The sequence below is a fragment of the Odocoileus virginianus genome, chromosome X (assembly GCF_023699985.2).
Source record: "Odocoileus virginianus isolate 20LAN1187 ecotype Illinois chromosome X, Ovbor_1.2, whole genome shotgun sequence".
Taxonomy (NCBI): domain Eukaryota; kingdom Metazoa; phylum Chordata; class Mammalia; order Artiodactyla; family Cervidae; genus Odocoileus; species Odocoileus virginianus.
The window spans coordinates 22,595,130-22,612,966 of record NC_069708.1 but is presented as its reverse complement, the minus strand read 5'-3'; the positions used below and the strand labels follow the sequence as shown (position 1 = coordinate 22,612,966).

The window sequence follows — 17,837 nt, the reverse complement described above, 5'->3', positions numbered from 1 at the left end:
AATTTTTTAAAATTAACTAAAGTCCACAGTTCATTCAAGTTTCCTTAGTTTTTACCTAATAGCCCTTTTCTGTTCCAAGATTCCATCCAGGATACCACATTACATTTAGTCATCATATCTCTTCTCTCTCCTCTTGGTGTGACAGTTTCTCAGACTCTATGTTTTTGATGACCCTGGCAGTTGGGAGGAGTACTAGTCAGGTATTTTGTAGAATCTGAGACCTGTCTGATTTTTTTGCTCATGATTAGACTAAGGTACTTTGATTTTAGGAGGAAGACACAGTGGTAAATGCCATTCATACCACAAATATCAAAGGTACCGACTATCGACATGATTTACCAATTTGGGTGTTAATCCTGATCACCTGGCTGAGGTGGTATTTGTCAGGTTTCTCCACTGTAAAGCTACTTCTTTCTTTGCATGCTGTACTCTTTGTAAGGAAGTCACTATGCCCACAGTCAAACAGGGGAAGGGCCAAGCTTCATCTCCTTGAAGAGGACTAGATCTGCACGAATTATTTGGAATTCTTCTAACAGATATGTCACTTCTCCCCCATTTATTTATTCATCCAATCATTTATTTATATCAGTATGTGTGTGTCAGTCGCTCAGTCGTGTCCAATTCTTTGCAACCTCATGGACTGTAGCCCACTAGGTTCCTCAGTTCATGGAACTCTCCAGGTAAGAACAGTGGAGTGAGTAGCCATTCCCTTCTCCAGGGGATCATTCCGACCCAGAGACTGAACCTGGGTCTCCCGCGCTACAGGCAGATTCTTTACCATCTGAGCCACCAGGGAGCCCTTTATATAAATATAGATGCAAAGATTCTTGTTTTACACTTTGAATGGTAATGCAAAACAATGTAATTTATTTTGTTGTTCTTTAGTCATTAGGGGGTGGTTTCAGATTGGCTCTCTGTCCCTTTGACATGCTTTGGTATCCCTTTGTTTGCTTGTTTCTGAGCACTTCCTTACTCTCTGGCACTACAAGATGCTCCATCGTCATCCTGCATATTTGCTATCCCAGCCTAGAATCAGCCATTTCTGCAAAGGGCCTTGGCTTTTCACATTGAAGAATGATATTAGAAACCAAGATCCCAGGACTAGGTTCTATTTTATTTCATGTTAATTAATCTTAACTTCAATTTAAATAGTCACATGTGGCTAGTGCTTCCTTGATGGCTCAAGCAGTAAAGAATCTGCCTGCAATGCAGGAAACACAGGAGACATGGGTTTGATCCTTGGGTGGGGAAGATCCCCTGGAGGAGGAAATGGCAACTTACTCCAGTATTCTTGCTTGGGAAATCCCATGGACAGAGGAGCCTGGTGGGCTACAGTCCACAGGGTCACACAGAGTCAGACACACCTGAGCATGCATGTGCACACAATGTGGCTAAAAGCTACCACACTGGCTGATGTAACTCTAAATCTTAATTAAAGACCCAGAGGGATTGGGTAGAGAGGGAGGTGGGAGGGGGGATCAGGATGGGGAATATATGTAAATCCATGGCTAATTCATGTCAATGTATGACAAAAACCACTACAATATTGTATCATAATTAGCCTCCAACTAATAAAAATAAATGAAAAAAAATAACTCTTAATTATAATCATCATAAACATCAAAATATTGGACTCTGGTAGTTGCCAGGGACTTGGGGGCAGGGGAAATGGGTAGGTGTTGCTCAAAGGGTACAAACTTCCAGTGATAAGATTAACAAGTTTGGGAATCTAATGTACAACATAAGATCACAGCTAATGATACTGCATCATATACTTAATTAAATGTTGCTAACATGTTCTCACCACAAAAAAAAAATGGTAACCATGTGACCAGATGAAGGTGGAAGCTAAGACTCCAGTGGTAATCTTTGGCAATTTTCATATGTGTCAAATTAACACACTGTATACCTTATACTTACACAATGTTATGTGTCAATTATAGCTCAATAAAGCTGGGGGAAAATATTCGATTCTGTGGACCCATGTGGATCTCATCTCTTTGGAAGTGTGGTAATTCGGTTATATGACAAAGCATTCACTTACCCAATAATGAAGCAGGAAACGGCAGTCCCCAAGAAGGCATAGGCCAGAATAGACCCAAGATTTCTGAAAAAGTGTCTCTGAATAAAACAAAAAAGCAGGAACCACGCTGTTAATTTTGACAGTGAACATTAGAAACACCAAAGTCTCTAAAAAGTGAAACTTTACTTACTGCTTTCATCAAATCAAGTAACAACTGAAGTTACTCCTGAAAAATGCAATTAGTCTTAGAACATCATGATTTTAAGGTGTTCTTTGTCCTACCAATCACTGAGCAAGCAAGCAAGGCTTTAGTAAATTTCAGAAAAAACTACTCTGGCTGATTGTATTAAATCACAGTGTGTGTGTGTGTGTGTGTGTGTGTGTGTGTGTGTGTGTGTCAGAAAGAGAGAGAGAGACAGTAGACTGAACATTTACACAGATTTAACCCAATGATTGTATTAAATCACAGTGTGTGTGAGTAGATTGAACATTTTCACAGATTTAACCCAAACTATTTAATCCTAGTGATTAAACTAATCACTTCCAGTTCTGGTGGTACTCAGAAGAACATTACAGACACAAGTTTGAAACTAATAAGCTATGAAAGTGCAAAGAAGTTTTCAGCTTAACTCAGCAACGAGGGGTCTCCTGATATTCATGTGAATTAATCTCTGGAGCCTGGGAAAGAGGGACAATAGAGACAGATATGGAGAAACAAGAAACAGGTAGTTTCATCTAAAATGGGCAAATTTATAAGGGTGTACACACATGCACATGCACGGATTTACTTCTCATAAATCATCAGGCCTGTGGATATTATGATGGGGAAAAATCCCATTCGTGGGACCCTGAGCCATGATCCTTATTTTTCAAGGCATAAAGCTGTTCTTGGACAATCAGAACTATGTAACAAAAATGGTACAAGAAATATCTCCTAAATACTCTCGTCAAACAGGAATCAGGAATATTTCATCTAAAAATTTTAAAAAGCAGGAGAGCCCCAGCATGTGAGCTGTGCACCACCAGGGAAATAGAAGGCACAAGAAGAACTTGGCCTGGATCAAGCAGCCATCATGAAGTCTGACTAGACAAAGGGTTGTGAGCATTCACTGGCCTGCATTTCAGACAGAGGATCTAAGACCTTGGCTTCAGTCCTCCCCAGCCTCTCTGAGGCTGTAAAGAAGGCATCAAGGAATCCCTCGTGCCCGTATACCATCTTCTCAGAAGAAAATCCTTCATAAGCTTCCCACACTAAGTCACCAAATGAAGGCACTGCCTGCACATATTATACACATATTATGTTTGCCTCCTATATCAGTCATTGTCCTCAGTCTTTATCTTTTTAATGCTAATGCATTTACATGCCACTGTTTTGGAAAACAGTTTGATTTCCAAAAAAAAAAAAATTCAAAAACTATGAGCCTTTAAAAGTTTCATCAAGTGCTTAAACCAGAGAGGGAATACATCAAGAAGATATGAGACCAATGAAACCAATGCAGAGTACCCATGAGCAAAATTTTAATCCTAGATATGCTTTCCCTTGCCACTTGGCTTTCTTCTGGTAATCATTCCCATGGTTGGTTTGAATATGTTAAGTACATCTGTATACATGTTATTAGCCAAAGCAGAAAATTAGAAATGTAAAATCCACTATCAAAAATGCATTCATGATATATTCTAACATCACCACACACCGTACACACAAATTACCTATCCCCAATCATATCAGCTGATGTGAATTGGAATTTTAATTTACTTTAAAAAGGTGTAACATGCCACTTATTTGTATATTATTACACTTAGTACTCAACTACATACTTCATACTTTACAAAGTACTTTCACATACATTAGCTCATCCAATTCTCACAACAATCCCATCATGAAAGTGTTCCTTGGACCATTTTATGAGAGACATCTAAGGCTCAAAAGTGGGATCTGAGTTGCCTGAAGTCACATGTCCACCACACTGAAGCACCAGAACTGGAAACCAGTCTGCTGATCCCAGGGCATTGTACCACATCCTTTTAGGGAGGAAGAACAGGAGATGTCTCGTGGAATCCTATATCTTTCATCTTCTAATTTGGCCTTAACAGTTCATGGTCACATGTGGGTCACAGAAACATGACTGGTTTAGTCTCTCCCTTACTTTTCTCTTTCCATTATAGAATGGCAAAAAGAAACAAAAGGAGATGGCATGCCCTGGTAATGCCATTAAGAATATAAACCTAAAACAGACCAAGATTTTCAATGAAAATCTACCTTGGAATCCCAATTCTTAGTTGTACCATTTTAAGTCTTATGTTCCTACTCCTTGGGAAACCTTATCACCTTCCATTCCCCTGAAAAATTTTAACATGATGTGTGTGTGTTTGCTGGGGGAAATTCACAAAACATGAAAGTCTCTACAGGCAAATTCTTTCCCTGTTAATACCCTGTAACCAAACTGAATGGTAGTACAAAATCAAAGCTAAGGCCATAGTACTTTTTTCAAGTTAGAAAAAGAAAGGCCTGCGTCTTAATGACAACTACATGTACATAGGTCAAGGGGTATGAATCTGTTTACACATCAGCAGTCGACTGGTAAAACACTTATTACACATTTTAACTGAAAACATTTAATCAGAGATGGCAACTACCTAAGAACCAACTGTTTATGTGCCTGATCAAAAAGGAAGAGACTAAACTAATAGCTAATAATAACCTTTAAAACTACCATTTCAAAAGCAACTTAAATTGGTAACTGGTAAAGCCTATTATTTGTTTTGTTCTTCTGAAAAAATGAAGCTGACAAAGAAAAGGTTATGCAAACACTAAGGTGGTTTTTTTCAGCCATTACAGTGACTTTAACAACAAATGATTTGGTTTCATTTTCAAGCAACTATAACCTTGATTATATATTAAGATAAGTTATTTAAAATACCAAATTCTTCATCACGCATTTGATATGAAGAGTGGTTCCCAAATTCTTCATTTAAATAAAGAATAACATCATTTATATCTGTAAGATCATCTATTCGTTACATGTCAACAGCTGACATACAGATTCTGGTTACTTTGGCAACCTCATAAATTACTCAGAAAATGGATACTTTAAAAAAGTTTTATTTTTTTATTTATGGCTCTGCAGGGTCTTTGTTGCTGTGAGGGCATTTCTCTAGTTGTGGTGAGCAGGGGCTACTCTCTAGTTGCAGTACATCGGCTTCTCATTGTGGTGGCTTCTCTTGTTGTAGAGCATGGGCTCTAGGGTGTCGGGGCTTCAGCAGTTGAGGCATGAAGGCTCAGTATTTGTGGCTCCATGGCTCTAGAGCATGGGTTCAATAGTTGTGATGTACAGGTTTAGTTGCTCTGCAGCATGTGGGATCTTCCTGGATCAAGGATCAAACCTGTGTCTCTTGCATTGGCAAGTAGATTCTTTACCACTGAGCCACCAAGGAAGCCCAAAGATACATTTTTTGTACAGAAAACTTAAATCTAGAGACAATGTAACTCAGAGGGACAAGAACAATCCTAGTCCCTCCAGTCAGACAGACAGGTTATAACCTTGACTCAGTCCTCAACCATCTACATAACCTCACATGTCACTTGAGTTTGACATCCTCATCAGTATTAATTAAATACAGGATATTCTCTACATGTCTGTGAGTGTACATTTGTGCTGGGCTGCTGTGCAGAAATACAGCCATCCATTGTGGAGAGGGAACTTAAGTTCTATCCCTTCTCCCTGAAGAGGATGCAGTAAGGAAGAACCATGTGATCTATAAAGGGAGAGATGGGCTTGATCCTGACTTGCAGCCTTGACCCTCTTATAAAAAGTGGGGGAGCACTATTGCTCCCATAGTCTCTATGCTATGAGCAACAGAGGCAGCGTTTGGCAGGCCCAGCTATTCCTAGGATTTTTCCATTTCAGCCTCCCCACCTGTGACTATGACCAACCTGATGGCTAAAGGGCATGTGGCTTCAATTTATGAGGTTAGTAATAAGAAGCCACATTACCAAGGGCTAACCTTTATCATTTAACATGTACTGCCAGGAACTTTGGGTCATAAATTGATCATTCAGTTGCCAATTAGCTCCCTGTGTCTGTTTATAAATAAGTTGGAAACCTGGGGGAGAAAGGGTATGAGGTAATCTACCACCCTTACATTCTTACAGTTTCTATGATGATTAGAAATAATGTATGTAAAAACAGAAGTAAAGGATATATGCAAAATTCCTTATATCAGATGCTCCATAAATAACTGTATTTGTGTGGGTTGGAAATAGTTTAAAAACCTTTTGACAATTGCAGAGTTGCTTTGACAGAACTGGCCTAATGGGGAAGCACTTTCTCATAAAATCAGTTAGGATTGTCTCCCCCTCTATGTTCTGAAAGATTTTGTGTAGGATTGGTATTATTTCTTTTTTAAATGCTAAATAGAATTCACCAAAGAAGCCATCTGAGCTTGTACAAAGACTTTTAATTATGAATGCAATTTATTTCATTAATATAGGACTGTTCAAGTTTTCCATCTCTTCTTGGGTCAGTTTTGGTAATTTGTACCTTTCAAGAGATTTGTCCATTTGTCCATTTCACCTGGGTTGTCAAATTTATTTGTACAAAGTTGTTCATATTACACTCTTATTGTCCTCTTAATGTGTAAAGGGTCTGTAGCAATGTCACCTCTTTCATTCTTGATATAAGTAATTTGTTCCTTTCCTCCCTTATTTTTAACCTTGATTGATCTATCTAGAGATTTATCAACTTGGAAGGCATTCTCTACTTCCTAAGGATGTTATTGAGCTTTATCGGCAGTCAACATCTCTCATTTCTAGGCTCACTGAAAAGGTTTCCTCTAGTCCCCTTTCAAAAAGACAGCTAAAACAAGTTCCTTGGCTGTTATCTGAAGTAGGCCTTTTAGGAAACTAAATTTTCAAAGAATAGTCCCACAGTGGGGGAGAAAGGCAGCCACTAACACTATTTATAAAGGTATTTAGTATTTTAAACATTTAGAGGCTTAGACCCAATCTTGCTGCTGAGCACAATGACCCTCCCTCAAAAATGACAGATTTTTTAAAAGTTTTTACTTCTGTTTTTTCTAATTTTTGGCCACACCCTCTAGCATGTGGGACCCTAGTTCCCCAACCAGGGCTTGGACCCATGTCCCCTGCATTGGAAGGCAGAGTCTTAACCACCGGACCACTGTAGAAGTCCCAGTAATGATTTTTTTTTAATATTTTATTTTGGAGTAATTATAGATTCACAGAAGTTGCAAAAATAGTGTAGAGAAGTCCTGTGGTACCTTCACTGGTTATACCTCAAATAATTGTACTACAATATCAAAATCAGGAAACTGATATTGGTACAATGTGTGTGCATAATTCTATGTCATTTTATCACATGTGTAGAGTCTTATAACCACCACTGCAATCAAGATGCAGAACTGTTCCACTTTCATGAAGATTTCCCTCATGCTACCCATTTATACTCACAGTCACCCACTTCTTTTCCCAACCATCCTAACCACTGGCAACCACTAATTTGTCCTCCATCCCCATAATTTTTTCATTTCTAGAAAGCTATATAAAATGAAACCATATAGTATGTGACCTTTTGAGACTGGATTTTTGCACTCAGCATAACACATTTGAGATCCATCCAGGCTGTTTTGTGTATCAGTGGTTTGTTCCATTTTATTACTGAGAAGTATCCCACGGTATGGATGTTTGTTTAACCATTTACCTATCATGGGACATTGTTTCCAGTTATGGGCTATTACAAATAAAGTAGCTATGAATAATGATGTACAGTGTTTTGTGTAAATAGCAGTTTTCATTTCTCTTGGATAAATCCTCAGAATTAAGATCTCTGGGCCAAATGGTTATTTCAACTTTAGTTTTATAAGAAACTGCGAAAGTGTTTTCCAGAGAGGCTGTACCATTTTACATTCCCAAGAGCAACGGATGAGAGTTCTGGACTTTAAAACAGAGATGAGTCACTGATGATGATGAATCAGCTGCTGTCTCTGAGTGGGTACAGAACATAGTAATAAGCAATCCGGGAGAAGTAAAAAAACTAGAAAATTGTGCAGATAACTTAACACAGAGATTCCCATGCTTTAAAAAATTCCATAAAAAAATCCCTTACCTTCTTTAAACTGTACCCAGCATGGAAAATAATTGGAGGCAACAGAATGTTGAAAAAGACCTCTGGATCAAATGTTACCTAAAAGTTAAAAAAAGCAATTTTTATTTAATACTAACTGGTGCCATATTATTTCCTTAATATTTTAAGCCACTGACTAAAGTTTGTCACCCTGCTTACTTAACTTATACGCAGAGTACATCATGAGAAACGCTGGGCTGGAAGAAGCACAAGCTGGAATCAAGATTGCTGGGAGAAATATCAATAACCTCAGATATGCAGATGACACCACCCTTATGGCAGAATGTGAAGAGGAACTAAAAAGCCTCTTGATGAAAGTGAAAGAGGAGAGTGAAAATGTTGGCTTAAAGCTCAACATTCAGAAAACTAAGATCATGGCATCTGGTCCTGTCACTTCATGGGAAATAGATGGGGAAACAGTGGCAGACTTTATTTTTTGGGGCTCCAAAATCATTGCAGATGGTGATTTCAGCCATGAAATTAAAGAGGTGGGAGGGGGGATCAGGATGGGGAACACATGTAAATCCATGGATGATTCATGTCAATGTATGGCAAAAACCACTACAATATTGTAAAGTAATTAGCCTCCAACTAATAAAAATAAATGAAAAAAAATTAAAAAGACACCTACTCCTTGGAAGGAAAGTTATGACCAACCTAGATAGCATATTAAAAAGCAGAGACGTTACTTTGCCAACAAAGGTCCGTCTGGTCAAGGTTATGGTTATTCCAGTAGTCATGTATGGATGTGAGAGTTGAACTATAAAGAAGGCTGAGTGCCGAAGAATTGATGCTTTTGAACTGCGGTGTTGGAGAAGACTCTTGAGAGTCCCTTGGACTGCAAGGAGATCCAACCAGTCCATCCTAAAGGAGATCAGTCCTGGGTGTTCATTGGAAGGACTGATGCTGAAGCTGAAACTCCAGTACTTTGGCCACCTCATGTGAAGAGTTGACTCACTGGAAAAGATCCTGATGCTGGGATGGATTGGGGGCAGGAGGAGAAGGGGACGACAGAGGATGAGATGGCTGGATGGCATCACTGACTCGATGGACATGAGTCTGGGTAAACTCCAGGAGTTGGTGATGGACAGGGAGGCCTGGCATGCTGCGATTCATGGGGTCGCAGAGTCAGACACGACTGAGTGACTGAACTGAACTGAAAGTTTGAATATTTTAAAAAATGACATAAATGTGAAAAATCACACAGGAGAGAAGCCACAGCTCCCATGAACACTGGTCTGTTCTTCTCCATATAGCACTTCAGTGCTCTACTCTTGATGGGTTGTCAAATATGTATTAAGACACAACAATTCAGTGCAATTTTGATAACTAACAGAAAGCTTCTGGTCAATGTTCTTAAACAACAAATGAAAACATCTTGATTTTTATTAAACTGTTACAAAAGTTCAACTACAATAAAAGGTGCGGGCATGATTCTTTACTAATTTTCTGCATCCTACCACCTAATGATTTATAGATATAATTGTAATGAATTTAAGTCTCTTTTGACTGACAGCCATTTTGGCCTAGACCAAAGTCTCCAGTGGTGTTAATGGCTTCCTGAACATCAACAGAAATTTATCAAGTCTTTCAGTTCAGTTGCTCAGTCGTTGTCGACTCTCTGCAACCCCAGGGACTCCAGCACGCCAGGCTTCCCTGTCCATCACCAACTTCAGGAGCTTACTTAAACTCATGTCCATCGAGTCAGTGATGCCATCCAACCATCTCATCCTCTGTCATCCCCTTCTCCCACCTTCAATCTTTCCCAGAATTAGGGTGTTTTCCAATGAGTCGGTTCTTCACATCAGGTGGACAAAGTATTGGAGTTTCAGCTTCAACATCAGTCCTTCCAATGAATATTCAGGACTGATTTCCCTTAGGATTGACTGGCTGGATCTCCTTGAAGTCCAAGGGACTCTCAAGAGTCTTCTCCAACACCACAGTTCAAAAGCATCAATTCTTTGGCACTCAGCTTTCTTTATAGTCCAACTCTCACATCCAAACATGACTACTGGAAAAACCATAGCCTTGACCAGATGGACCCTTGTTGGCAAAGTGATATCTCTGCTTTTTAATATGCTGTCTAGGCTGGTCATAGCTTTTCTTCCTAAGAGTAAGTGTCTTTTAATTTCATGGCTGCACTGACCATCTGCAGCGATTTTGGAGCCCCAAAAAATAAAGTCTGTCACTGTTTCCATTGTTTCCCTTTCTATTTGCCATGAAGTGATGGGACTGGATGCCATAATCTTAGTGTTCTGAATGTTGAGTTTTAAGCCAGCTTTTTCACTCTCCTCTTTCACTTTCATCAAGAGGCTCTTTAGTTCTTCTTCACTTTCTGCCATAAAGGTGGTGTCATCTGCATATCTGAGGTTATTGATATTTCTCCTGGCAATCTTGATTCCGGCTTGTGCTTCTTCAAGCCCAGCATTTCGCATGATGTACTCTGCATATAAGTTAAATAAGCAGGGTGACAATATAAAGCCTTGACATACTCCTTTCCTGATTTGGAATCAGTCTGTTGTTCCATGTCCAGTTCTAACTGTTGCTTCTTGACCTGCACACAGATTTCTCAGGAAGCAGGTCAGGTGGTCTGGTATTCCTATCTCTTTCAGAATTTTGCAGAGTTTGTTGTGATCCACATAGGCAAAGGCTTTGGCATAATCAATAAAGGAGGAGTAGATGTTTTTCTGGAACTCTCGCTTTTTCAATGATCCAACCGACATTGGCAATTTGATTTCTGGTTCCTCTGCCTTTTCTAAATCCAGCTCAATCATCTGGAAGTTCACAGTTCATGTACTAAGGAGACTAAAATTACCTGTAGGTAATCAGGGAAACTGGGCTTCCCTAGTAGATCAGATAGTAAGGAATCCACCTGCAATGCAGGAGACCCCAGTTCAATCCCTGGGTTGGGAAGATCCCTTGGAGGAGGGAATGGCAACCCACTCTAGTATTCTCGCCTGGAGAATCTGCATGGATAGAGGAGCCTGGCAGGCTACAGTCCATGCAGTTGCAAAGAGTCAGACACAGCTGAGCAACTAAGTACAGCACAGCACAATCAGGGAAATCAGTGTGAAACTATTAACAAAGTCTTATGACATCCAGAAAAGAATTAAACATTCTATAAAGCCTCCTAACCCTTTTAAAGAATTTCTCATGTTTGTAGATTAACTGGCTCTTATTTCAATTAATTATTTTAAATCTTCATTCTAATTATTAAATCTTTAATAATTAAATATTTAATAATTCTAATTATTAAATTAGCATTTCACTTTAGAAACTGAAACTGTTGATTAGCCTAATTCACAGTATGTTTTAATTCAAATTATGTTTTATTCTATCTTCTTGCTAAAGATAAAAGTAGTCTGAAAAGCAGAGAATATCAGAATGAGAAGGGGCCTTGGACAATATCTATCCAATATGAGGGCACTGGGGCCAAAGAGTTTGTGACTTGCTGAAGTCTCCAAACCCAGAAATGTATGAATCAGCACAAGAGTTCCCTGACACCCATTCTAATACTCTGCATCAACCAAGCTGCCTCAACAGGCCTCTTCTCCCTTCAACGGACAACAATAATCTTAGCTGTGTCTGTTCTCCCACCTTTGCTTTATGTGGGAAAAGTTTAAAAAGGAGGGATCTGAATACACGTTTTTCTAAAGATAACAGAGTAAAAGTCAACTTCATCTTCTATTACGAAACTCAAAGATGGAAATGGGCTGGGGTCCTTCCCCTTTCCCCCACATCCTCTCTAGTATGAAGGACTTGGGTGGCCATTTCAGAACAGTCATTAGTGTGATATTTACACTGGGTATCTTTCTCAGTTGCATTTAATTTCGCAAATGTTTTTATGGAAATCCTATGCATTCTTATGAAGGGTTGAAAGCAAAGAGCTCACTAGAATTGCCATTAGGGACAGAGAGATGATGGGCATGTTTAACGTTCCAGGTTGAGAATAATTTTCTTTAAGGATTATGGCAGATCCAGAGAACAATAATTTTCAGAATGCAGGCTGCACTCTATGACCGCAATCACTAATTGCAGTCAATAAATTGGGAAATGTAAATTGTAGAATATGGTAAAAAGAATCATGAAGAACTAAGAATAATTTCTGAACACTGAATATACAAGCTAAAAGAAAAATTAGAAACCAATCTTATTTTCAGAAAGAAACAATCTCATTCCTAAACCATAACAAGGATAAGAAACATAGTCAAGAAGAGATGGGAGTTGGAGAGAGGAGCTGAATGGGGATGTACAAGCACAGTGCACCACTGGTGGCCCACGTCAGTCTGACAAAGCTAAAAGGCTCAAGTTCAAATCTGGTTCCTTCTCTTCATCACAGTCCAAAAGCTTCCTAGCCAAACTGAGAGCCAGGAATGTTACTGATGTTCTAGGAATTTGAAAATATTTCTCTTCACAAGGTCAAGACAGAATTGGAAAATCAAATACCACATCAGTAGTTTTTAATTAAGTAAAGCAGTAAGAGTTTTGCATTAAAAAACAAAGACCATGTCAGGACCACAACAGCTCACCTTCCTCAGCATGTCGTTCTGCTCTACACTGTTGACCTTGCCGGGGCTGATTTCTCCTTTCAGGGTGTATTCAAAGAACTTTCCACTGACATTCACTAATAAGGTGCTGAAGGCCCTGTCTTCCTGAGTGCAGCTGAGTGACTTGTCATGACCACTGGTGGCAGTGGTGCCATACCTCAGGATCACCCCGACGATGAGCCCTGAAACACAGTGGAAGAAAACATCAGGCCTGTGGAAGGACAGAGAGATTATTTTTTGGAGGCCAAGTAGAGGGTGTGTATTTTAGGAACAACTCTACAGTCCTTCAGGAGGGTTAGGCATCCATCTACTCTGGTTTGGGTCCCTCAGCCACCAGGAGGACAAGGTAGGCCAGTACCTTTCAGGGTTATGATGGCGCTCTTAGTATTTGGAACCACTGATAGTGTCTCACATCTCAGGATTTTGTGGGAGGAAGATGGGTGATAAGAGGCAAAGTGTTTTCTGCCCAGCAGAACCACTGAGCTCTTTGATTTCTACCAGCAGCATCCCTTAGGCCATCCACCAGCAAGGACAAGACCTCGAGAATTTCTAGTTGCTACAAAAGCAACTTATTTTGCCACACACCAGAAGAAGGGAAGAAGAGAAAAGAAAGGCTTTTGCTTAGGTCATTTCAAGTACTGGATATCATGGAGAAAATAATTATATCCCTTAGGGAGCCAAACACCACAGTGTAAATTTTCAGTCATGATTCAGGAACTGGAGACCTGGATTCTTGGGGCTGCAGCACTGACACAACTAGCATAATTAGCTGCAAGTCTTTCCATCACATTCTGTTCTTAGTAGGGTTTTCCCTTTAGGAGGAAAAAAAACAGCAAAACTGTGTGTAAGCATTTAATCCCATGAGTTATAAAGAAATGTTGCTCCCCTGGTCCTGGACATGAGTCACACATGCCCAAGTAAAAGTGAGTGAAATGTGGGGAAAAAAAACACAAATAACCACAAGACACTTTCTATAATTCTCTCTTAGGAGGAAAATTTCAGATTTCTCTTTAAATTCAGTTCTTTGTTAGAAATATTAAGAGAGAGAATGGTACAATGCTCTTCCCACCTCATTTTGCCATTAAAGGAGAAAGTTATATGAGAAAAAGAACAATGTTTACCATGTCCCATGTATAATGTGCTTCCCTGGTGGTAAAGAGTGCTTCAGATGGTAAAGAGTCTGCCTGTAGTGCACAAGACCCGGGTTTGATCCCTGGGTCAGGAAGATCCCCTGGAGAAGGAAATGGCAACCCACTCCAGTATTCTTGCCCAGAAAATCCCATGGACAGAGGAGCCCAGTGGACTACACTTCATGGGATCGCAAAGAGTCAGACACAGCTGAGCAACTTCACTTCACTTCACTTCATGTATAATGTTCTACAATGTCTCTTATCACCAAGACATATAAGAACTCACAGGACATCGTTGAAGAACAAATAATATATAAAATCCAGAAAGAGAGAGTTAAGTCACACTCTGTGATTTGTGTCTATTGTTTTATTATTGCTCTTGTTATTATTAATATTAAAGACTTGTTCTAACATACTTGAACTTTGTGAAAAAATTAAGTTGTAAATTTTTACTGCAAATTTAAAATGAGGTTCTTAAAAATCTCAGCTTGAGACCTTGGTCTACCATCCAGAAGGTACACACATGGTGTACATTTGGCAGCCAAACAGACTGGAATCCTGGGCAATCTTTTTGTCCATCTTGGCTGTGCCAACTCTCAGGAAAACTTGTCATTAAGAGCTGTCCATAACGGGCCTCTGTCATCATCACTTTCATTGTGTCCACCGGTACAACCAAGGTCCTTTATGTTCTTAAACTATTTTGGGGAGTAAACCTTCTAGATTTTGTGAAGGTTGCATCCTCTGTACTCTCTTGTGCAGGAGGCTCTTGCATGTTTTTGGTGTGAGTCACTATTAAGGTATATCTCAATGGCCAGAGGATGGATTCTTTAAACTGGTGAAATTTCTAAATTGGCAATTTTTTAGTTCTCATTATAAACAGCCATTTTATTGGTACCTATGAAAAACAAATTAGATCATGGATAAAAAACATTAGATTGTTGATTAGGTTGATTGAGTAACAGGAAAATAAGAACCTAAGAAAAACTATATAGATTTCTTTATAAGAAGGTGAAAATTTTAAACGGACTCATCCCAAAAGGATAAAAGTCTTTAGATAGTTATCAAGAAATAAGGCAAAGAAAATAGATATTAATGGGATTAAAACAAAATATTTTGATACAAAACTACTGTGGAGCTCTATATTGAGGTCACAGGACAAAAATCTCTGGAATTGACCAAGCCCCATAGCGACTGTCACCATGAGCCCTCCTGACCTAAATTTAAATTAGCCTGTTCCCTGACTTCATATTAGGTAAAATAGTCACCATATAGCTTTCTGACCAATCACCTAATGCCACCCTTCCAGCAGGAATTTTCTTCATCTTGAGGCTATAAAATTGACCACTAGCCTGTGAAATGGGTCAGCTCTCCCTGGTCTGTCAGGAAGTCAGCTGCTATGTTTGCAGCACCCTTCACTATCTTCGTTCTTTGTTCTCAATAAACTCACTCTCTTCTGAAATACTTTGTGTCTGGAAATTTTTTTCTAAGCCACACACAGACCACAACAATTATCTAAGGTTGGATGGGCCAGAAGGACCCCCCATACCAATCCCCAACATTAAAGGGCCCCAAACAGTTCAGTTCAGTCACTCGGTCATGTCCGACTCTTTGCGACCCCACAGACTGCAGCACACCAGGCTTCCCTGTCCATCACCAACTCCCGGAACTTTCTCAAATTCAAGTCCTTCGAGTCAGTGATGCCATCCAACCATCTCATCCTCTGTCGTCCCCTTCTCCTCCTACCTTCAATCTCTCCCAACATCAGGGTCTTTTCCAATGAGTCAGTGCTTCGCATCAGGTGACCAAAGTATTGTAGCTTCAGCTTCAGCATCAGTCCTTCCAATACACACACACACACACAGGCGCATACATGCTTTTAACCCAACTGTAAGTCAATTTTTACCCAATGTGTAACCAGGCCTCTGACAAAATTAATGATGGCTACACATCTTGACTAGACTATTCAGGTCTAGATGGCTACACTAGACCATTCAGGTATGACCTAAATCAAATCCCTTATGAATATACAGTGGAAGTGAGAAATAGATTTAAGGGACTAGATCTGATAGACAGAGAGCCTGATGAACTATGGACGGAGGTTCGTGACATTGTACAGGAGACAGGGATCAAGACCATCCCCGTGGAAAAGAAAGGCAAAATGGTTGTCTGAGGAGGCCTTACAAATAGCTGTGAAAAGAAGCGAAGCAAAAAGCAAAGGAGAAAAGGAAAGATATTCCCATTTGAATGCAGAGTTCCAAAGAATAGCAAGGAGAGATAAGAAAGCCTTCCTCAGCGGTCATTGCAAAGAAATAGAGGAAAACAACAGAATGGGAAAGACTAGAGATCTCTTCAAGAAAATTAGAGATACCAAGGGAACATTTCATGCAAAAATGGGCTCAATAAAGGACAGAAATGGTATGGACCTAACAGAAGCAGAAGATATTAAGAAGAGATGGCAAGAATACACAGAAGAACTGTACAAAAAAGATCTTCATGACCCAGATAATCACAATGGTGTGATCACTCACCTAGAGCCAGACATCCTGGAATTTGAAGTCAAGTGGGCCTTACTACGAACAAAGCTAGTGGAGGTGATAGAATTCCAGTTGAGCTATTTCAAATCCTGAAAGATGATGCTGTGAAAGTGCTGCACTCAATATGCCAGCAAATTTTGAAAACTCAGCAGTGGCCACAGGACTGGAAAAGGTCAGTTTTCATTCCAATCCCTAAGAAAGGCAATGCCAAAGAATGCTCAAACTACCACACAATTGCACTCATCTCACATGCTAGTAAAGTAATGCTCAAAATTCTCCAAGCCAGGTCTTAGCAATACGTGAACTGAGAACTTCCATATGTCCAAAAGGCAGAGGAACAAGAGATCAAATTGCCAATATCCGCTGGATCACTGAAAACGCAAGAGAGTTCCAGAAAAACATCTATTTCTGCTTTATTGACTACACCAAAGCCTTCGACTGTGTGGATCACAATAAACTGTGGAAAATTCTGAAGGAGATGGGAATACCAGACCACCTGACCTGCCTCTTGAGAAACCTATATGCAGGTCAGGAAGCAACAGTTAGAACTGGACGTGGAACAATAGACTGGTTCCAAATAGGAAAAGGAGTGTGTCAAGGCTGTATATTGTCACCCTGTTTATTTAACTTATATGCAGAGTACATCATGAGAAACGCTGGGCTGGAAGAAGCACAAGCTGGAATTAAGATTGCCGGGAGAAGTATCAATAATCTCAGATATGCAGATGACACCACCCTTATGGCAGAAAGTGAAGAGGAACTAAAAAGCCTCTTGATGAAAGTGAAAGAGGACAGTAAAAAAGTTGGCTTAAAGCTCAACATTCAGAAAACTAAGATCATGGTATCTGGTCCCATCACCTCATGGGAAAAAGATGGGGAGACAGTGGAAACAGTGTCAGACTTTATTTTGGGGGCTCCAAAATCACTGCAGATGGTGACTGCAGCCATGAAATTAAAAGGTGCTTGGAAGGAAAGTTATGACCAACCTAGACAGCATATTAAAAAAGAGACATAACTTTCCCAACAAAGGTCCGTCTGGTCAAGGCTATGGTTTTTCCAGTGGTCATGTATGGATGTGAGAGTTGGACTGTGAAGAAAGCTGAGCGCTGAAAAATAAATGCTTTTGAACTGTGGTGTTGGAGAAGACTCTTGAGAGTCCCTTGGACTGCAAGGAGATCCAACCAGTCCATCCTGAAGATCAGTCCTGGGTGTTCACTGGAAGGACTGATGCTGAAGCTGAAACTCCAATACTTTCGCCACCTCATGCAGAGTTGACTCATTGGAAAAGACTCTGATGCTGGGAGGGATTGCGGGCAGGAGGCGAAGGGGACGACAGAGGATGAGATGGCTGGATGGCATCACTGACTCGATGAGCATGAGTTTGAGTAAACTCCAAGAGTTTGTGATGGAAAGGGAGGCCTGGCGTGCTGTGATTCATGGGGTCGCAAAGAGTCGGACAC

At 39.9% G+C, this 17,837-nt stretch overlaps 1 protein-coding gene across 5 annotated transcripts in view; it reads right to left on the bottom strand.

The window, feature by feature from the left end:
* SLC9A7 (solute carrier family 9 member A7) overlaps positions 1-17,837 on the bottom strand; it is a 161,334-nt gene that overhangs the window by 61,815 nt on the left and 81,682 nt on the right. For all 5 annotated transcript variants that reach the window (XR_011485732.1, XM_070461827.1, XM_070461824.1 and 2 more), the window contains 3 exons: positions 12,696-12,895; positions 8,149-8,226; positions 2,045-2,121 (listed from right to left, as the gene is read on the bottom strand). Coding sequence is in view for 4 of the 5 variants with exons in the window: in XM_070461827.1 (XP_070317928.1) it covers positions 2,045-2,121; positions 8,149-8,226; positions 12,696-12,895 (355 nt within the window). In the remaining variant the exon portion in view is untranslated. The remainder of the gene's footprint in view (positions 1-2,044; positions 2,122-8,148; positions 8,227-12,695; positions 12,896-17,837) is intronic.